The following is a 23483-nucleotide window of genomic DNA, read 5'->3' as shown; positions in this document are numbered from 1 at the left end:
CCTCTGACATCTGTTTTTGATTGCTGGCTCGGGGGAAGTGTGTGAAGTGGATATGGGCTCATAAACTGGATTTCTATCTCATACATTTATGCAATTACGTGCCGTGTTTACCTGATGCCTCTGTGTGTGTGTGTGTGTGAACTGTTTTCTGTTTGAGGGAGCAGCTTCATTGTTTAAGCATTTCTTCTGTTTCACAGGAGATTCCCCACTAATGGCAGTAATGGAGAACGAGACGTATGTCCCACATTATCTCCTCCGTGGTGACCCGTTCACCTCGAGACTCTCCAGGGAGGCGGATATCGTGGCAGCGTTTTACATCTGTATCATAGGTCAGTCTGTTTTTGTGAATAATGCCTTCTCTTTAACTCTTCATTAACTCAACCTTTTGACTTCAAGGCTTGCTGCAATCAAGCTTAGTATTGAATGCCTTTTCATCAACACCTCCGTACGAGGATAGTAGGTAAAGGAAAAGATCATGACACCCTGTGACATGCAGTTCTACATTGAATCTCAATGTGATCATGCCAATGAGAAGAAGATCAGTTTAGTGTTTGATTTGTTGAGTCTCTTTCACACATAGTTCCCAGTAAATTACTGGGATAACCTTTCAGGTACTGCTAGTGATTTTCATCGGATCAATCTTTATGTGCTTGTCCCTATAATGTTCCTGCTTTCATTCACACACAGCTGTACCAGCATTATCCCTGCAATGTTACCAGGGCTTGAGGGGGGAAATTGGTGGCACAGAATATCCCTGAATATCCATTCCTGCTCCCATTCACACATGACCCCATGCAGGAAATGTTCCTGCACAGACAGCATGTGTAAGTGAAAACAGGGAGAAATTATCACAGAGTGATAACTTGTTGTTTCCTCAATGACAACTTTTACTTGAATAGAATAATCACATATAAACACAATTTACAATAACATATCTACATAACAGGACGAATGTAGTGCGTTACGTATCCTCTGTAGAGAAAATGTGTTATGTCTCATAAGATTACTGTTGTAACTTACAGTTTCAGCTCAATAATATGTAGCTTTAGCTCAACAAACTTTTAAGTATCCTCTGAGTAGAAGTGAACTTACAAGATGGCGGAACCACTTCCCGTAATAACAAGTTGCACTCTGCTAATGAGAGTGTCTGCGCTCGCACAAACACGTTACCATGCTTAACGTAGTCAAAATATAATAAAAACACTCTTGAAACACTCTCAGCATGTTAGACAATAATTAGGACTGTTTACCAGTGTAGAACACTGTCTGTTTGGCTGATTACACATAACTGTGTGCAGACCAAAGAGCATATCAACTGGAAGCCGAGGTGATATCCCATACAACAGGTTGAATGGTGAGAAGCCAGTCACTTTGCACCGTGTACAGTTATGGGCAAACACCAATTTGTTGAGGGACTCCTTCCAGTTAGATTTCTGCATCTCAGTCAGTGTTTTGAGCATTTGCAACAATGTCCTATTCATAAGTTCAACCCATTGGGTGGACCCGGCTACTCCACTGAGTTTCTTTAGCTGACTGAAGACCTGATTATCAGACTCTCCCCCTTGGTCATGATGTGAGGGGAAACCAAACTTCAGGGCAAAGTCACTGAAGATGAGGCTTGCAGCCGTTTTTCCTGACTTTGATGTCTTTGATGTAAACATGTGAAATGTTCAACAAAAACAAGAATATACTCATATTTGCATTTACATCGGTCGTGATGGAGGAAATCAATGCATATCAATTCAAATGTCTGCGTTGTCAAGATATTCAGGGGAGCTCTTGTGTCGAGTCAGGGTTTCTTTTATTTGAGACAAGTGCATGTCTTAGTCACATGGTGCTTTATGTCTGACTGCATATGTGGCCAGAAGAAGCGGTCTATTTCTGAACAGGCATTTTGGCTTTTGATCGAATGTCCTCAGGTCTTTAACTGGTGGCTTGGACTGTGACAATTTACCACACAGGATCAGCTCTGTGTGCTTCACTGAGCTGTTCTCTTGGAATAGGGCTTGATGCTATGGCTAACTCACTTTCACTTGTCCTGTACTTCCACAGCTTGGATGGTGGCGGTGATGGCATTGGATGGCAGTTCCTCTGAACATTCTCTCATTAGTGACTCAATATCCAGTGGCATTCTTGACCAAGCATCAGCATCACTATTCTCCTTTCCTGGTCTGTACTTGATTGTAAAATGAAAATCAGCCAACTCTGCAACTCACCTGAAAGTGGCTGCATTCAGTTTTGCAGTTGACAAGATGTAGGTGAGCGGGCTGTTATTGCTGTACACAGTGAAAGTTGTGGCATTTTAGAGACAGAAATTCTAGCTTGCCAGCATGGAAGTTTTATGCCGTAGTCCCTGAGGTGTTGCAGAACTTTCCGTACATTATTAACACGGTCAAAGGTTTTACTGAAAACCAGTGTGTTGTCCAGATAGGGAATACACATCATCCCGAAGTCCTTCCAAGCAGTCCTCCATACAATGTTGGAAAGCAGCAGAGGCGTTCATGACGCCAAAGGGGTTGCAAATCCACTCATAAAGCCCCCACAGGGTAACAAAGGCTGTCAGCGGTCTGCTCTCTTCTGACAGGAATCCCTGGTGGTAAGCCTTCCCCTGATCGAAAAGGGAAAACCAGGACCTACCACCCAAGTTGCCCGTGATGTCTTAGACTCGAGGGATTGGCTGACGGTCAATTCTAACACACAACAGGTGACGAGTATGAGGAATTTGACTTCCTGATCCAGCCTCGGGTCAGTAGATCGTGGAAGTAGCTCTTCATTTCCTGGTACAGGGGGCCAGGCACTGATATGTAGGCTATGTGTGTTTGACTGGCTCAGTGTCTTTGAGGGAGATGGTCATGTGCAACTTGTCTTTGAGAAGGAATTACACTATTCTCTAAGCATCTGTTTCACCACCTGTCTCTGGTCCTCACTAAGATGACTTAAATTTACAGGTGGATCCCACTGTTCACTGGCATTACTTGTGGCCTTCATGCTGGTATGACTGGTATGGCTGTAACCATCTCAAAAATCTGTGCAGACAGCACTGTCTTGATGGGTTGCACTGTGCCAATCGAAGTGCACCCTCACAGAACAATGTCATGTGGCGAAGTGTGGGAACATGGGAAGTTGTGGTTTTCCTTCCAAATAGCTGCGTAGTTGTGGTCCTTGAGAAATAGTTCTAATTACAGCATTTACTATTTCTATTTAAGGATAACTTCAGTGCATTCTGAATCTGATGAGTTTGTTTCTGGCCTGGTTTGCCTATTTGACCAGAGATTTTCAAGTCTTTGCGCCAGCATGGGCTTGGCTGTTGCAGCTGAGTGCTATCATTGGCTGCATGTTGACTCGTGAGCGTACAGTAAATTGGGATTGGTGCAGAGAGTCATGACTAGCAACATTAAGAGGGGTGAGAAAAGAGGGTTTCCCACTTCTTTATGTTGCATTCTTTGGTCTTCTATGCCTCTATGCGTATTTAGCTCTTCCCCAGTATGTGCTGCTGCTGAGAGACAAAATGGCAAACTTTGTTTGCTGGCACAGATATAAAGGAGCAACAATTCTGAAAGGCCATCATCTTCTAACTTGTCCACTTCTTCTTGTTCTAGGTACTTCATTACATGAGTCACTAGTGAAACGAGGGACTTTCCCTCAATATATGCTCCTTGCTCCCTTGATAAGTCAAGAAAGTCATACATTTTCTCTAGTCAGGGTATATCTCCCAACGCTGCCATGATGTATACAGGATAGGAGAATCCTTTAATGCAGGAGCTGACTCTGAACTGGGTGGCCTTTAGTGTATTTGATGATCTCTAGCTTGCCTCAGATGACATGCTCAACCATCATCTCCTCCAACAGTAACAACTTTTTCACTGCACCCTGCCTTTGGTGTATTATGGAGGATTAGCTGCTTCAGAATTCGGCCGCCAGGAAATGGACACTTGACATCTGAAGAGCAATCCAAGGGGTGTCTCCATAATGTTACACCTCTGAAAATGGGGAGAAATAATCACAGAGTGATTGTTGTTTCCTCAATGAGAACTTTTGCTCCAATAGAATAATCACATATAAACACAATTTATAAATGACATAGCTACATGACAGGATGAATGTAGTGCGTTACAGCAGTAATCTTATGTGACATAACTCATTTTCTCAACAGTTTCTGCTCATTAATATGTAGCTTCTGCTCAATAAACGTGTGCAAAACTCATTAGAAATTATTAGATAAATGATATAAATGCAACTGGGTGAAGCACATTGAGCATCTTATGAGTACAAGATGGTAGACACACTTGCTGTAATAATGAGCTGCAGTCTAATTAGTGATGAGTGCTATTGAGCACAAACACGTTACCATGCCCACCAAACACTGCTCTATCTTACTCAAAATAAAAACACTCTTGAAACACTCTCAATATGTTAGAAAATAATTATGACCAGTTACCATTGAACAGCTCAGAACACCATCTACGTACCTGAAAACAGGGAGAATTAATGTGATAACTTGTTGTTTCCTCAATGAAAAGTTTTACTCGAATGAAGAAAACTGTGCAGTTTTCCTTGGTAAGTGGGTGGAGACAGAAGCAATTGACTTCAAACTTGCAGGTCAAAGCTACTTGGCAGATCAGATAATGCTACTACAGCTCAGCTCTTAACAAAATATAAATATATTAATAAAAAAAATAACAAATTATAATTCCTTTTACCCTTACCACAGGATTTTAATATTTTTACATACCATGAATTTACTCTTCAACTTGCATTAGACCATTGGTATTATCTTTTTCTAGTTTGTCACATGACCCGTTCTTTATTTGATTGAACCTTCCAAATGTGGCTTTACAGGACACACAGGAAGCTGTCTTTAAAAGGTCCGGGTTTACTTTACATAGAATGATTAAGCAAAATCCGGAAATTCCAAATCACCTTGCAACACAATGTATCTGTAATGTACGTGGTGAAAAATGTCCTGCAGTGCATGATGCTCAGATGGAGGCAATAAGTACGGATGGAGGAAAAAGCTACATAAGGGTCAAGTAAACTGGTTAAAAGAACTTATAGGGGAAGTCAAAAAAATAACAGAGCATCTTTCTTCAGCATCTACTGGTAACAAAGACAAGAAGAAGCTTCACTCCATATCCTCTTAAACTGATGGCATGCCAAAATTCCTACTCCTACAGGAACTAGAGAAGCCGTTATTTCCGAGCCAGATTTTAATGATATAGCCCTACTGCTTATATAAAGTCCAAAGAAAGTTACTAATGGGCCTGATGTATCTGTTTCTTCTTCGGTCTTTCTTGGAAATTATGCAGACTGATCTATCAGTATGAATTATATGGAGAAAACTATATACAGGGGGTGCTGCACTGAGTTAAGAACACTATTGGTGGTTTTATTATATATATATATATATATATATGTATATATATATATATATATATATATACTTGAAAATACACACATATATATATATGTGTGTATATATATATATATATATATATATATATACACACATATAATAAAACCACCAATAGTGTTCTTAACTCTTAACTCCATTCAACATTTAACCATTCAACAGTAAATCAAGTTACTGACCTTTCCTGGTAATACATTCCCAGAGATGACTTCAGACAGGCAGGCAGGAACAAAGGGGGTCATTGTTGAGGTCCTCAAACACTATAATTGTTTGAGCAAGCTGACCTCGATATTTGTGACCTATAAAAGCATATATAAAAGTTATGCAATGAGAGACATGGACTTTGTTGGAAAATGAGTTTTCCATCTAGTGTAACACCTCTATCCAGCCAATAATATGATCATTTCTGATTGGTGTCTGTGATTTACCATTTTTTTCACCTGTAGATCATATTTTTCCATAGGAATGTACATTTTCAAAACTTGCACAGCACAGTTCTCTTTACAGATGTACACCTCAGCAAAACATTTAATCTCATATCCAAATGCAGGCCACAGGTGAACAAAGAGTAATATCTATTAATATCCGTCAGAAACACTAAATCTCAATCATTATAATAATGTTTTTTTGCATGTATCATGCAGTGGTCACTTGGTCAGTTCCTGTGCATACCAGAGCACCAGTAGAGGAAATCAGAAGTCAATACAGATTAATTAGTGCCATTTAAAATCTGATTTATGAATGCTAAAAGAGTTAGTTACTTAAAGGTCTATGATTGGAGGAAGTATCCAACCAAAAATATCCCACCCTATTCCTTCAGGCCTCCTCTGACTACTGCTGCAGGTTTGAGACTAGTAGCCTAGTAGACTAGTAGTAGACTAGTAGCCTTCTCTTGTTTTTCGACTCAGTGGGTGTGTGCTGTTAACTAACACTTTAATTATGTGCACACTTTTGCTGTTATTCTTGAAATCATAAAATGATTGGGTTTGGCTTATTATTATATTATATTATATCATATTATATTATATTATATTATATTATATTATATTATATTAGTGGCTGTAGTAATCAACAGTAAACTAGATTAGCACCACAAATATAACAAAGTAGATTTATTTAAATATGTCTACTTTACTTGAGTATTTCCATATTATGCAACTTTATACTTCTGCTCCACTACATTATCACATTTGTGACTGTAAGTACATTTTGCTATGATGCTTACATACCTTTACCTTAGTAAGGTTTTGAATGCAGAACTTTTATTTGTAGTCAAGTATTTTCATAGAGGGGTATTAGTACTTTTGCATACCCACAGCCTGACTGCACCTGTGTTACCTGGTGGGTAACCTGTGTGTGTGTGTGTAAGTCTTGCTGGTCTGTTGTTAAAGTCTCTTAAATTGAGTCCTGTGTGCAGCCACAGAAAGGTCCATGCTCCTAGTAGTTACATTAGATCAGCTCCAGTTGTAGCATAACAGTTACAGAAGGCTGTGTTGTGTTTGCTGCCACAGAAAAGACATCAAAAGTCCCTGTTTATGTAACGTTACCATGTCGTCTTCTTGTAACATTAATCTTCACAGCAGCATGGGTCTGGACTGTGTAAAGCTAACATTAGTTAGCAGCTACGAGTCAGCCTAAAGTCAGTTGCTGTCATGCATGTCCAGGCTAACCACGGTGACTAAGGTACAACGGTGTCCACAACGATAACGCAGCAGATGACAAGATGATCCACGGGGCTCTGGCTAGTAGTCAGGAGCTGATGAGATGCCTGGACATAGTAGACATGCTGCAGTTTCTCTGCTTTTCTCCTGGAGTCTCTCACACGATGAAATTTCAAAAGCCCGTCACTGTTTTTATTTGAAAGAGGATAGTATCACTGCTGTGTTATTCCACATATTTGTCAGTTGATTCTAAACAGAGAGCATGAACTCGTGTATTCCAACACTGACAACATTTTCCATAATAGTTACAGAAGGCAGAAGATATTAACACTTGTAAATGGTAAATGGTCTGTATTTGTACAGCTCCTTTCTAGTTATTTCAACTACTCAAAGCGCTTTTACATGACATCCTCATTCACCCATTCACACATCATTCATACAGGAGGACTTGTGTCATCCTGTCATAAAAACGTGATTTGCTGGATGAATGGATCAAACGCTGGACTTTTGACTCAGGAAACTGGGTTTTGAGTCCCATTTGAACTCATAAGTCAGTGTGGACCTTTTACTTTTAGACTTTGATAACTTTTATTATTGTTTTCAGTTTTCAGTGGCAGTTTGATTAGGCTACTATTTAGCTTTCTGCCCCAAAACTAGAATATAAGAAATCAATAAATAATAACTATTTTTAGGGGGAAAAAATCTAGGATATATTTCTTACATTCCATTTAAAAATACAAATCTTTTTATCTTGCGGGTCCGAGGAGGATTAACACCGGAGTATAAATACACACTCCACATACCCATTGGCAAGCCAAGTCCCTTCACACTGAACCATTACCACCGCTTTAGGTCTGCAGCAGTGTAACATGTTATCATTTAACAGTATAATTTCATTCTCTCTGTTCTCACACACACACACACACACACACGCTGTATGCTTGCCTGTATTTTTTTTAGACTTATTAGTAATTTATACCAATTGCTGCTTGTAGATTATTTGAATAGTAGTTCAATTCAATTCAATTCAATTTATTTGTATAGCCCAATATCACAACAGAGTGTCTCACAGTGCTTTACAAAGTTCACTGAAATAAACAAGTGTAAGCGAACAAACAATCTAATAAAGAGTCCAGCAGTCGATGAGGCCAATGGATCAGTCCGATGGATCAGTCCGAGGCATCACCTGCCCTTTATGACCCTCCTTCTTTGTTGTTTAGCAAATGAAGTATAATTGATTACGGATCGTTGTGCTGAGTTAAATAAACTCTATAATGTATCTAAAGAGCAGGTGTTTGTGATCATTGTGCACATGTGTTATGGTAACAGCTGGTTATGATAGTCAGTGCTCGGATTCAGGATAATCCCAAAGAGGCCTCATTAAATCAGATGCCTGACAGGAGCATTTTAATCTGTGTATTTGTCTGTGTAAACACAGATCCCACACAAACACACAATAAACAGGAAATCTTGACTGTGCTGAGAAGAGGTCTGCTGATATGTTTATATCACCAGTGGCATGTGAAAGCCTTTACTGTAAGGGCTTATGCTTTCTGCTTTCAGATTTAGTCATCATTTGCCTTCCTCCGGTATACAGAAAATAAGATGTTATCACCTCTACATATTTTCTCTGGGCTCTGTTTTGTCTTAGCACAGCTCTTCAGCCAGTACCAACATGAAATGTGGTAAATGGTTAAATGGCTGTCATATATCTCCCAGCAACTCTCGTTGGTGCCTTCATGGAGACACAGCCAAGAATGTATGAGAATCATGAAGCCTTGACATAACAGCAGGGTTAGAAGAATAGAGTGATTGTTGTGTGGGTATGTAGGTCAGCTCAGTTATATTATAATTGACAGTGGTAAGAAAAGTGAGGAAGAGTGACAAACTGTTGTTGCAGCTGTTGGTTAAAGAGGTTTTACATTGTTTTGACAAATTAGAAAACATTAATTTGATCAGAATATAAAAGCTTTAATTGTCCCTTTTTTGTTGGTCAGGTCGAGGTGTTAAAACGATGCGTTTTCATTCCCTTTTAGCTCTGTTCTGATTATGAGTTGAAGAAAAAGCATGGTGTGGTGTGGTGACTGAGGAGGACAGTAGGGCAGTAGATGTACTGTAATGTTCACAGGCCAAAAATGTCATTAAAATGATTATTTTAACCACTGCTTGGCTACATGGGAGGGGCTCTGCAAAAAATTCCCATAAAGGCTGCAATGAAAGCATCAACTGGGATTTAGAAACTGTTGCCAAATACATAGTATATACTAAATGCACAGTGTGTGGCCTATCCAGCTCTCACAACGACTCATATGGCTCCATTATGCCTGTGTTACCTAATGTCTGTTAACATTAACTTGGGCTGATCATATCTGCTGAGAGCTTCATGGGACCTGGCCTGCATCCAGGCCTCTGCAGAGCACGCAGCGGAAAACATAGTTTTGAATGATGCGCACATCTGGGCATACCGAAATGTATGTAGGGTTTAATTACATGTAACTAATTACATGTAATAAAATGATGATATAAATGTGATTGTAATCCATTACACTCACAAGAAAAAATATGTAATTAAATGACTGGTACTTATCAAAATGTTAGTGAGGTTACATCCAAATATATTTGTATGGGTAAAAAGCTTATATGTAGAGTATAACGTTCTTTCTGTGGTAAAGCATCCTTTTGCGTGCAGGAATGTTTTCTTGCAATATTTCTGGACAGCGTGGGTCAGCAAAGCCATTGGGACAAATGTGAGTACTGTGGGTAGGATGACCTACAGGGTGGTGTTTCTACATTTAGACAGGCTCCATTCATTTGGTGGTGCAAATTCAAATAAGAGAACCAATCAAATCAACTGCGACTCTGACTGCGACCAGCCAACCACGGCAAGACGGGTGGCCATACTGTTGGACAAGAACGCCTTTCAGTGGTGGAAATTAGACAGTATTTTCCTCAGTCTTAATTTAGGTCACAATGAAGAACTTTCAGTAAAGGTTTCAACAATCAGTGTTGGGTACTCTTGTGAGGATTACACTGTCTTTTCAGCTTTATACTGTACTGCAGGGACGATGCATTCTTGTAGGCCAGCTTGAGGTTAGCATTTCACTGGTCCCCTTGACAAAAGGCCAACGGGATTTTTCTGTTGGATTTTAGATTATTGCTGAAAATCAGCCCAGATATGTTTGCCTACAAGTTTTGTTCAGAAGGATAATCTTCACAAACCCTTTGATTTTGAAGCTTAAATTCAGAAGTAAGAATCTAAAGTTAGGCTATAAACATCCTACACCATGGTCACAATGTCGTGATTGGGACCACCACTAAGATACACCACAATCTGAGAAAACTACAATTGGGAAATATTATAAATTAGTAAATCTACAAGTTGGAAAGTTGACCTAAGATAATTTGCTAGAGAGTGGCTATATACACAGCTAGAGCCTATAAAGGCGGTGAGTAGACGGGTGTCTGTGTTCACAGTAATGCCCCAGACAACCTCTGTAGTTTCATTTAGCCACCTGGTAGCTACCACTGTTTGTCATAAACATGATCAAATGATGATTAGTCATTACATTTTTAACTATCAACACTGCCTATTGACAAGGTCTGCGGCTCATGAAATTATTACACAGAGGTAAATTATTGCACCAGGTGAGTCCAGAGTCTTATAATAATAATAATAATATAACAACATGTACACTCAGAGTGAGGAGTTGTATTGATTAATGGCCACAGGCAGGAATGATCTCCTGTAGCGCTCTGTAGTGCATCATGGCACAATTAGTCTGGCGCTGAAAGAACTCCTGTGTCTGACCAGCACGTGGGTTAGACACATGATCACAAACTAATCTCAGTTGTTGTCTCACACTAATATTTCATGTTTTTCTCCTGATCAGGGCCCATATTTGTCTCCTTTCACTTTTTTTCTTAACCTTCGGACAACATAAGGCTAGCAGTTCTCCTGTTTCCTGTCTTTATACTAATCTCAGCTGATCGCCTGCTGGCTCTAGCTTTAGATTTAGCATACACACAGGAGAGTGGTATCAAGCTGCACATTCAACCCTTTGCAAGAAAGCAAGCACACATTTCCCAAAAAGTCAAGATATTGCTTTAGGAGACTTCTTTCAATATACTGTATTTTGATAATAAATATAGATAAATATATTTTCATGACCAAATCACAACATTGTTTTCTATCCTAGTTAGGAATGAAAGGGAATATTGACTTGTCTGAAACTGGAGTTTCTGGCCCTGCAGACAGTCGTACTGCTCAGTGCAGAGTTCTGACCCAGTGCTTATGTAAGAAGCTTTTGGCCCGTGTTTAACAGCGGACTGAGGTGAAAGATAAATTGTTCTCTCTCGTTCTTACTCTCGAATGCAAATAAAAAAAGTTTTCACATTTCTTATGACTCTAAACTGCTGTTAAAGGGATAGTTTGTACTATTAGAAGTGGGGTTGTATGAGGTGTTTATTTAGCATGTTCACCTACAGTAGATTGCAGTCAATATTCTCCCAGTTTGGCAAAGCAAGCAGATAGTGCACACTTAAGCTGATAGTTTTTCTAGGTGGGTGTTATTTGGTGGCTAACATGTTTTCCAGACGTCCTGGCTGCTCCTCCAAACTGGGGGCATTCTGACTGCAATCTATTGTTGGTGATGCACTAACAATGGAAAAGTACCTCCAATAATCCAAACTATCCCTTTAAGTTAAAGAGGGCTCTAGGGGTCCTTAAGGTTTCATAAAAGCAGATTTGAGATGGCTGCAGTGCTCACAGACCTTCTGACACATTATTGCACAAAGATCAGAGGTCATGATCAAAAACACAGCAGCTGAGGCGTCGTGTACTGTATGTTTAATTCACAATGAGGTCTGCTTGGCCTACTGTTTGCTGTTGATTGGGCATTTGTACACTACTTTTCTTTTTTCTTGTTTTTGCATTCATCAGGGATACAAACAGTGAAAATAAAGCTGGCATTGAGTGCTCACTTTCCATGCATCCTCATTGTGTACACTCGTTGATGTGATGCCCGTCTCCTCTCCGAGTATATACAGTGGTGTGAAAAAGTATTTGCCCCCTTACAGATTTCTTCTGTTTTTGCTTTATTGTCACACTTGTGTTTGTGTTGTTTCAGATTATCAAACCAATTTTAATATCAGACAAAGATGACCTGAGTAAACACAAAAAGCAGTTTTTAAATGATGATTTCATTTATTAAGGGAAAAAAGCTATCCAATTACTTTTTCACATAGGGCCAGGTTGGTTTGGATAGCTTTTTTCCCTTAATAAATGGAATCATCATTTAAAAACTGCTTTTTGTGTTTACTCAGGTTGTCTTTGTCTGATATTAAAATTGGTTTGATGATCTGAAACATGTAAGTGTGACAATAAAGCAAAAACAGAAGAAATCTGTAAGGGGGCAAATACTTTTTCACACCACTGTACATGTAGTCATGTGATCCCCTGAGAGCTGCTCTTAAAGGTTACTCTTACTATAAGTAGCGTGATAATTGTGTCTCATTCTTCACACCCAACATTTCTACTCATTGTGACATTTACCAATATGTCTTTTACATGGTGGACTTGACGTAATCTAGGTGTTGGCAATTCATATGTCTTAAAAACAAGATGTGCAAATTAGCCTAGATTAGCCCCATTGTTTCATAGTGCTGCACCTTTCATGTATGCTGTAGTAATGAAACCGGTGATGCACCTCTCCATGAGGAATCTTCTACTTTATAGGAGCTGTAATGTCACCCAATGCAGGAAAATCAACTGAAAATATTTCTTATGGCGACTTTTTTGAAATTTTTCTACCTTCTTTTATTTGGATGGAAACCTGACAGTGAGGACCCTCACTATGCACAGTATCTTAATGAGGCTCTGAACGAGCAAAGCTGATTGATTACTGCAGAAGTGGTTGCTTCTGAATCACTACTGTGACACAACACAGTGTTCCCTTTTGCAAAATAGTTGAAATTGTGAAGGTTCTGCAGTGGCAACATGTGTTCTCCCCTGCACTTTAATGAACAGGGGTTTTATCATGATTTGTTCAATCTTAATTGCAGTAGATCTGAGATGATCTCTGATATTGGCAGCGTGGTCATTTTTTTACAAAGGGTTTACCCACAATATGAATAAACGTGCCCCTTTTAGGAAGGACAGAGTTAAAGGGAGGGATAACCTTTGGTTTTCTCTCACTGACTTGCTTTTAGGCAAGTGAGAATCAAATGTTCTTTGGTAAGATGAATGTAGGATGACCTGCTCTGACCAGGCACACATAATGTATACTATATATATAATATATTGTCTGACTGAATACATGTGAATGCAGAGTAAATGTTGGTTGTGCTGCTTTCTACTGCTGAATAATATAGTGATCTGCTTTTACATTCTCTGTCACCAATGTTGAAGCCATATGACTAAGGCGTCTTCTGGACGTTTCGTTTCCCAGTGGTATGAATGTTGATGCTCTTTAATGATATACTTACTGAATCAAATGTTAGTGGTGATGCAACCACTTAGGTTGGGGAATAAAGTGAACAACCCACATAGTCACTGACTACAATTCTTCAAACTGATTGACGATTCCAGTCAGTGGAGGGATTTGTGATTTCCATCTGTAGCACACTGACTGAATAACTGCACTAGCCAAGTAATTAGTGCTCCAGCTGGACCCTGACCAGAGAGGCAGGTAATGAAAACCAAAAGCATTACAAGATCACCTTATGCAAATGGGGAAACAGGAGCAAATGAGAAAGCTGGAATCTGATCGAGAAATCATTATGAATCTACTTTTACTACAAGGGTCTGAGAGCTGTTGGCGACTATATTTTTTTCTTCCCAGAAAAGTGCACAGATGCAGTTTTATGAAGCTGTTGGAGCCAGAGTACATGACTTGTTGTAGGTTATGTGACATCGTCTACCTTTACTGATTAGAGAGCTTTATGTTTGAGTGTTCTGCTTGATTTTCCGGGATGGACCCTTTTCATGGCAGCCGTCAAGGCAGGAAAAGCACAAGTGGAATTGATAACATTAGTAATGGCTGAATTCCATTTAGGTGAGCCAGTTCCAGGGCTCTGGTATTGTGCTTGCTCACTCACACCCCCTCATACTGGTAGAGGTGATGGAAAGAAGCCATTGTTAATGCTATTATTTACATTGTCAGCTGTGAAAAGGGTCTATTACATGTAGGTTTGTCAGCAGCTAGTTTATAACATGACTGACATTTAGCAAACTATCAGATAGACAGCTAGACAATGATCTGACAGGATCAATGAAACAACAGATAGTAGCTTTACTTTGGACCCTCACTCGTGCAAAATAAACACACTCATTTGTTTTGGTGGCCTGTAAGTGTACACCATATTTAGAATATTTTCTCTGCTTGGCATTGCTGTCAGACAGCCCTTTCTTACAGGGAACTGAAGCCATTCTTTCCTTCTGCTCACTTGAAAGCCTCTATTGACAGAAATAGTCATTTTACATGGGCGTAGCTGTTCTACAGTCAGTTTACTTGTGATCCCTTTTACATGATATATGGTCCGTGATCTGTTTGTCCATATTGCACCCCTTCACTCTGTCACGTAATATAAACAGCTACATGTTGTTTACAGAGTTGCATGAAATTGTCTTTTCAAAAAACAATTTAACACTTAATATGTTCAAGAATGAGGGAAACCATGTCTGAATTCACTGTGTCACTTCACATTAGACATGATGTTTTCTTTAAACTGTAAACAGGAAATGTCACATGACACTGCTGCATTCTTGCCTCGTTGTGCACATGGGGACTGATGCTGAAAGCTGAAGCTAAGTGAATACATGACAGGCCATTAACGTCAACTAGTTGTATATGCATACACTGTATGTAGTCCCCTGTTTAGGGAGGATTTTATGCATAAATATGCATAAATATTCCGAATTTGGTGTTTCAATAAAAATCCATCTTTCCATCTTGATTGAATGTGCAAATTACAGTTTGTTTGTTTGTGCAGTTGGTCCTGCAGGACTATCCTTAATACAGAAACGACAATCAACAGTTCAATTGTAAATGCTGCAGACAAATTTAGCCACAGAAGTAACGGTGTATGGTGTCATGTGGGAGAAAAGATACATTGACAGATACAGAGATGAGGAAGATTTCCATCAGGCATTTGAATCAATTGCTTTTGTCACCAAGATCTCGGGAGGAGATCTAAGCAGGTTTCCTCATTGAATGAATACGTGTGTGTAATGCAAATAAAATTAGTGTATCTGTTAATTTCAACAATTAGGAAAACGCATCAATATATATCGTAGAAATTAACTTTCAGACTGTGTGTGCCCGAGATCCACAACAGTTTAATGACAAGGTGAGATTTAACCACCGCCCGGAAGCAAGATACCAGCTGTAAAATCTTACAAGTAATTCTGAAGTTGACAGGCAGCTGTCAAGGGGAATCACGGACTGTGGTAATGGGATCACATTTGTCGGAGCGCTTCACACGCCTGGCAAAAGTGTTCTGCACTTGCTCTATTACTTCATATAGTATACAGTGGGTACGGAAAGTATTCAGACCCCTTCACTTTTTCCACATTTTGTTATGTTACAGCCTTATTCCAAAATGGATTCAATTCTTTTTTTTTCCTCATCAATCTACACACAATACCCCATAATGACAGAGCAGAAACCAAGCCATGAAGTCAAAGGAATTGTCTGTGGACCTCCGAGACAGGATTGTATCGAGGCACAGATCTGGGGAAGGGTACAGAAAAATTTCTGCAGCATTGAAGGTCCCAAAGAGCACAGTGGCCTCCGTAATTCGTAAATGGAAGAAGTTCAGAACCACCAGGACTCTTCTTAGAGCTGGCCGCCCGTCCAAACTGAGCAGTCGGGGGAGAAGGGCCTTGGTCAGGGAGGTGGCCAAGAACCCGATGGTCACTCTGACAGAGCTCCAGCGTTACTCTGAGGAAATGGGAGAACCTTCCAGAAGGACAACCATCTCTGCAGCACTCCACCAATCAGGCCTTTATGGTAGAGTGGCCACACGGAAGCCTCTCCTCAGTAAAAGGCACATGACAGCCCGCTTGGAGTTTGCCAAAAGGCACCTAAATGACTCTCAGACCATGAGAAACAAGAATCACGCTGTGGGGATGTTTTTCAGCGGCAGGAACTGGGAGACTAGTCAGGATAGAGGGAAAGATGAATGCAGCAAAGTACAGAGACATCCTGGATGAAAACCTGCTCTGGAGCGCTCAGGATCTCAGACTGGGGCGACGGTTCACCTTCCAACAGGACAATGACCCGAAGCACACAGCCAAGCTAACGAAGGAGTGGCTTCGGGACAAGTCTGTGAATGTCCTTGAGTGGCCCAGCCAGAGCCCTGACTTGAACCCCATTGAACATCTCTGGAAAGACCTGAAAATAGCTGTGCAGCGACGCTCCCCATCTAACCTGACAGAGCTTGAGAGGATCTGCAGAGAAGAATGGGAAAAACACCCCAAATGCAGGTGTGCCAAGCTTGTAGCATCATACCCAAGAAGACTTGAGGCTGTAATCGCTGCCAAAGGTGCCTCAACAAAGTACTGAATAAAGGGTGTGAATACTTATGTACATATGATATTTCAGTTTTTTATTTTTAATACATTTTCAAAAATTTCTAAAAAACTTTTTTCACTTTGTCATTATGGGGTATTGTGTGTAGATTGATGAGGGAAAAAAAGAATTGAATCCATTTTGGAATAAGGCTGTAACATAACAAAATGTGGAAAAAGTGAAGGGGTGTGAATACTTTCCGTACCCACTGTATACACATACACTATACACACATACACTATACACTGCTCTCATTATCCTCGCAGGAGCAGCAGCAGCAGGCAGAAAAGCTCCTCTAACACATTGCATTCTTTGCGCTTGCCCCCAGCAAACAATGTTCGCAACTGGTTAACTTCAAACACATAGCAACTAAGATAATATGCTCAGCGATCAAGTGGTTTTATTATGAGAACACTGTTGCTAGGTAACATGGACGGCAAAAGACTCCTCGCTGTGGGCATCTAAGCTGAAGCTAGCGAGCAGCTAGTGTTAAATTATAGCTGGAAATGTGACGCTGTATGAGTAGCTTCCATGACCTCCACCATTTCTGAAAATGCAAATTGTGAACTAGGAGTTTTCAGAAATTTTCCTCTTCCAAAGTTGTGAATACAGAGTGGGGATTCACATTCGCAGAAGGCACCGATAGATACCTAAACAGAGCTACAAAGGAGACTAAATGTTGGACTTACATTGGACAAATATCTAATCTGTGCTAAGCAGCACAAGGCAAGCAGAGTGTGGCGTGAGCGTGGACACTAAAGGAAGAAAGGTAACAGGCAAAACAATAACATGAGGAATAACTCAGAATGTACAATACTGCACGACCAAAAACAACTGGTTACCCGTCACAACCTGGCTCAGGGGGTGTGACAACTAGGAGGTTTTGCATAAAACGGGAGCCATTTATTAAAACAAATTTTTTAAAAAAGACAATGATGCAGGGTGGATGCCAGCTGTTGGAAGGGAGGGGGCGATGGATCACACAGACCAGCTTTTATAGCGTGAAGACCAGGTGAGCTAAATAGCTGATGACCCTCCCACAGGACGGGAAATTTGTGGAATTTTTTGTCTTCTTTGCTATGCTGTGTATGCCCAGCTAGAGTTTGTTACCAGTCTTTAAAAGGGAAGAGGAGGAGAGGTCCTTCAATTTGCTGATTTCCTGAAGGGTTGTGGTTCTGCCTGCATTTTTCTCTCACTGTGCAATATTCATCTACTAAATTACATTGTGTTTGATACAATAACTCATTGTTTATATAATTCCAACAAAAGCACAACTTGTCAAATATGCATAATAAATGTGCATAAACACAAAGTTGAGTGTTGAGTGAGTGGCTAAAGGGGATCCACTAAAAGTTAGAGAGTCAAAGGAGCAATAATCTCTTTTTGTTTTGACAAGGTGGTGTTGGTGGTGGTGTTAAAGCATTTCACCGTGGTGTAGTTTGTTTATACGTTAGCTTTGTACTGATGGCAACTGCAATTATGCTTCAAAGATCATAAAAGTGGCGTTCATTTGTAGAGATTATCTTGCTGAACAAAACATGTAAGTATCTTAAACTTTCCTCCCCACAGAGCTGATTTTCTGCAATTGGATTATTGGACTTCGGCTTTTTGTTGAGAGAACCAGGCCGATGCTAACTTCTGGGTTGGCCTCAGCACTATGGCACTCTGTTCAAGCACATTCAAGTGTGGCCCAGAGGTGCAAATGTTACTTATCTCAAACTCTCTCTCTGTCTCTCTCTCTCTCTTACAGGAATCCTGTCTGCAACAGGAAATGGCTATGTCATTTATATGACCATCAAACGGAAGACCAAGCTGAAGCCTCCTGAGCTCATGACTGTTAATCTAGCCATTTTTGATTTTGGCATATCAGGTAATGGTTTATGTGTGTGGTTACTGTAGTCGTCAAATGATCCAAAATACTCTAAGTAATTACATCATTTTCAAAAGTGACAAATGTAAGAGAGAATGAAAAAAGTGTATGATCATTTGTTACAGAAAAAATAACAAAAAAAGCGAGTAAGAGTAAGTAAGAATTGGCTTGGTCAACTAGTGGAGTGAAAACAATGATGCTGTAGATCACTGGAGGGACTGAAAATGATTGAAAACTCTGCTAACAGATAAATAGTCACCTGAAAATGCAGCCACTTTGTTTTCAGTACCCCTGGTTGGGCCTTCAAGTTTCTCTGTCTTTTGAACAAAGGGCTCTCTCTGAACTCAGTTTCCCAGAGTCCTTCACACATACAGTGGGTACGGAAAGTATTCAGACCCCTTCACTTTTTCCACATTTTGTTATATTACAGCCTTATTCCAAAATGGATTAAATTTTTTTTCCCTCATCAATCTACACACAATACCCCATAATGACAAAGTGAAAAAAGTTTTTTAGAAATTTTTGAAAATGTATTAAAAATAAAAAACTGAAATATCACATGTACATAAGTATTCACACCCTTTATTCAGTACTTTGTTGAGGCACCTTTGGCAGCGATTACAGCCTCAAGTCTTCTTGGGTATGATGCTACAAGCTTGGCACACCTGCATTTGGGGTGGTTTTCCCATTCTTCTCTGCAGATCCTCTCAAGCTCTGTCAGGTTAGATGGGGAGCGTCGCTGCACAGCTATTTTCAGGTCTTTCCAGAGATGTTCAATGGGGTTCAAGTCAGGGCTCTGGCTGGGCCACTCAAGGACATTCACAGACTTGTCCCGAAGCCACTCCTTCGCTATCTTGGCTTTGTGCTTCGGGTCATTGTCCTGTTGGAAGGTGAACTGTTGCCCCAGTCTGAGATCCTGAGCGCTCTGGAGCAGGTTTTCATCCAGGATGTCTCTGTACTTTGCTGCATTCATCTTTCCCTCTATCCTGACTAGTCTCCCAGTTCCTGCCGCTGAAAAACATCCCCACAGCATGATGCTGCCACCACCATGCTTCACCGTAGGGATGGTATTTGCCAGGTGATGAGCGGTGCCTAGTTTCCTCCAGACGTGACGCTTGGCATTCAGGCCAAATAGTTCTATCTTGGTTTCATCAGACCAGAGAATCTTGTTTCTCTGCCAAAGTCTGATCTTCAGAGCAACAGGAGCACACCAGCAAGTTAGCACCGAGCTGCTAACTATTAAGGAACAAAGGAGTGACCAGATTCCTCCAACCTGCAACCAGGACAGCAAGGACAAAGAACCAGAACCTTCTTCCAGTCTGCTTCATCAACAGGCTGAGAAAGCAGCACACTGAAGGACCTTCTTCAACAGACATTAAAGAGACATGAAGCATCAGGATGGAGAGGAAGAGGAGGAGAGAGGAGCCCAGTGCATCATGGGAGTCCCTCGGCGGTCTAAGCCTATGGCAGCATAACTAGGGGCTGGTCCAAGGCCTGATCCAGCCCTAAACTATAGGCTTTATCACTAAGGAAGGTTTTTAGTCTACTCTTAAATGTAGAGAAGGTGTCTGCCCCCTGAACCCAAACTGGAAGGAGGTTCCACAGGAGAGGAGCCTGATAGCTGAAAGCTCTGGCTCCATCACTACTTTAGAGGACTTTAGGAACCACCAGTAGACCTGCAGTCTGGGAGCACAGTGCTCTAGTGGGGTAGTACGGTACTATAAGCTCTTTAAGATATGATGGAGCCTGAACATTAAGAACCTTGTAGGTGAGGAGAAGGATTTTAAACTCTATTCTAGATTTTACTGGAAGCCAATGAAGAGAAGCCAGTACAGGAGAAATATGGTCTCTTCTCTTAGTTCTAGTTCAGAACACGAGCAGCAGCGTTCTGGACCAGCTGGAGAGTCTTTAAGGACTTATTGGGGCAGCCTGATAATAATGAGTTACAATAGTCCAACCTAGAAGTGACAAATGCGTGGACTAATTTTTCTGCATACATTTTAGCAATATCACGTAGATGGAAAAAGGCAGACAATGTTCTGCTGCTGACTTTATGTCCTTAAGGCAGACTTGGAGTTTCAATAAAACCAAATTAATAGTTTAGTATTTTGTGAGACTGAATCAGTGAAATCTTTTTCCTTGTTTATCGAGGTGGTGCCCCAATCAAGGTGGACTTTACACGAATCCCTATTCATTTATATAATTATAATTTATCTTAGATAATTATTAATTATTTCTGCAAGGTACCATTCACATTCACTATGAACCTGTATGTGACCCCAAACCCTGAATATAAAGTGGCAGACTGAAGTTTCAGCCAACTCTTCTCCCTTTCAGTACTTCATACACGGTGCACTAACTTACTCTTTGCATTACAATCGATTCAGTTATTCATTTGCAGGGTGTCAGATGAATGAAGTAGTTTCCATTCCCATAGTTGTTTCTTTCCTTCTCTTGATAAGATGAGGCTGTCTATGTGTTGGCTGCCTCTTCATTGAATTTCATCTTGTATTACTATTTGAGCACTGTCACTATGTATTGCATCTCAAATTGTTGTCCTCCTCTAATTATTCCATCCTGTAATGTCAGGACTAATTTAAATTAATCACTTATTGACCTTCTCCCTTATTAACTTTGGGAAACTGACATGTGTCTTAAATTCCTTTTGATCTCAGAGGAATGCTTTGACATTTAGATTTTTATTCTGTCCTCTCTCATCATGGGACATATGTTAACACATTTCCCCTTCAGCTACTAATAGCGTAATTCTGCCTATGAAGGTGACTTTAGTTGTCATGGGGAATATTAGTCAGCCTAAGAAAATAATGCCTTTCAATGCTCTGAAAGAGCTTCTTTAAGAAATGCTGCATTAGAAATAGGAGGTATCGAGTCTGATGTATCAGACACATAGAGCCAAAGAAAAAGATGCTATTGAATTGTGGATAAATCGGATCCAAGGCTCTGTTTTTGTGGCAGTGCCATGAAACCTTTCCTTTCTGCCTTGGTGTCACTGTGCACTCAAGTCGTGCTGCTCTTGTCTTTCCAGACAACAATGGTTATTGTTCCTTGAGGCTCAGTGGCTTCAGAGCTATGAAGCCAATGATGTGACTGCTTGAGAGTGTATTTCTTAACCTACACCCTCTGATCCATCACCCGGCCTCTGGAGACAATGATGAAGAAGGCATACTGTATTAATCATGGTGGATGATTATTGTATACCACATTCTGTATATAAAGGCGGAGTGCAGCAAAACAAAGAGACAAAACATCTGAATTGACCTCTTTTGGCTGGCTGCAGTATCGATCAGTAACCGTGGCCACTCCATGTTAGAGCATGGCACATGGGCCAAAATACAAAGTCAAAATACACACCAAATGAAATCTTTCTAAAGATGGTCTCTGACATTTTAGGTAGTTCTTATCAAGCTGATTTGTGCTTAAGTGTTTATTTTCCTGAATAAAATCATGTGGCTTATAAACTACCTGTAGTTTGTGTTAGCATAGGTGCCTGAGCAATGGAGCAGGTGGAGCAGCTGCATCCCACCTTTAGACCTGGGGAAGCAAACTTGTGTTTTTGTACCCCCACTTTTTGATCAGACAGCTATTTTTAAACACTTCAGCTGGTTTAGATCAAAATTAGTTCTATATGTCTGTATTATATGTAGTATGTGAATTAAATTTCCCGTCCTTACTGAAGCTGTTTGAAACTCCAATTCCCGGAGCATCATCCGGAGTCGCCCTTTCACACATGTAGCCACAGCCACACAGTCACCAGGAGACTGTCTGTGAGACTGTTACTACCTCCTGAAACGGCACGATGCTGAAGTGCTCACAGGATGTAATTCATAATTTCTAAGTGTTTACTAGAAATAAAACAGCTTTTATTTCATGAGTCCTGTGTCCAATTAGTGCTGCTTCTCAGTGGAGCGTTCAGGCCCAGTCAGAACTGACAGCTACACCACTGTGGTCCAAACAAAACACCAGAGAGCTATATATATAAGATACAGTATGATAACTAACCACATTACTGTGCCCTGAATGCCTGAAGGTCACAAACACAAAAGCTTGGTTTTGAGTCAAAATATGGCCAGATAAGTTAAGTAGCTTCGCAAGTTGTCTCTCCCTGCTGAAACTAGAACAGAACACAATGAAAAATGAATATTTTATGGTGCATTATAAGTTGGGCGTTGTACTGAAATAACAGTTTTCGCGCTCATTATTGTTCAAAATGGCATTTTCAGGTGTTAATTAAATGAGAATGTTCCTGCCGTACTTCCCCATGCCCATCACTTATCATGCATCCCCACTTTTCGATATAGCTAAGCACCCATGCTTGTTCGGCAGGCTGCATTGCAGCAGGGTGGCTGCTCAATACAACACGATAATCCACCATAATCAGTGCTACTGAATACACCGGGGGTACATAAAAATAGGCCAGTCTTCTGTTTATATTTTTTTACGTGATGCCTTTTTACACAGAAATGAATCACAATAGTACAATATAGAGGAAAGGACTATCACTGTCGGCCCTTGATCACCCTCACTGTTTATGTTTTGCCAGTACCAGCCGGTGGATGCTCAGTAACTTTATCCCTTAAATAGTGTACTGTAGTGTGTTGATGTTAACTTATCCATACTACGACGGATGTAATGATACCAAAAACTGGTACAGTATTTCCACTATATAAAGACCACAAGAAAAAAGAAAAAAGAAAAAAGAGGGAAAGAAATAGACACAAATGTGAGTAACACTCCATCATGAGCATCCTCTGACGTGCTGGTAACAGCCTGCGCTTGTATCATTATTATTATTATAATATGGTACAGCTCCTCACTCTGAGTGTACATGTTGTTATATATTATTGTTGGTGGTAGTAGTAGTGGTAGTGGTATTATTGGTATTATATAGTACAGCGCCTTGCTATGATTGTGCATGTTGTTATATATTTTTATTAGTAGTATTATTAGTAGTG

The 23483-nt window shown here is 40.3% G+C and overlaps 1 protein-coding gene across 1 annotated transcript in view; it reads left to right on the top strand.

Moving 5' to 3' along the window:
• Window positions 1–211: 211 nt before the first annotated feature.
• Window positions 212–23483, top strand: part of opn5 (opsin 5) — a 35395-nt gene continuing 12123 nt past the window's right edge. The window contains exons 1-2 of the mRNA XM_070849758.1: window positions 212–329; window positions 18391–18510. Of these exons, the coding sequence (XP_070705859.1) occupies window positions 212–329; window positions 18391–18510 (238 nt within the window). The remainder of the gene's footprint in view (window positions 330–18390; window positions 18511–23483) is intronic.

Source organism: Pempheris klunzingeri, chromosome 18, assembly GCF_042242105.1.
Source record: "Pempheris klunzingeri isolate RE-2024b chromosome 18, fPemKlu1.hap1, whole genome shotgun sequence".
Lineage (NCBI taxonomy): Eukaryota > Metazoa > Chordata > Actinopteri > Acropomatiformes > Pempheridae > Pempheris > Pempheris klunzingeri.
This window is presented reverse-complemented; position numbering and strand designations above follow the sequence as displayed.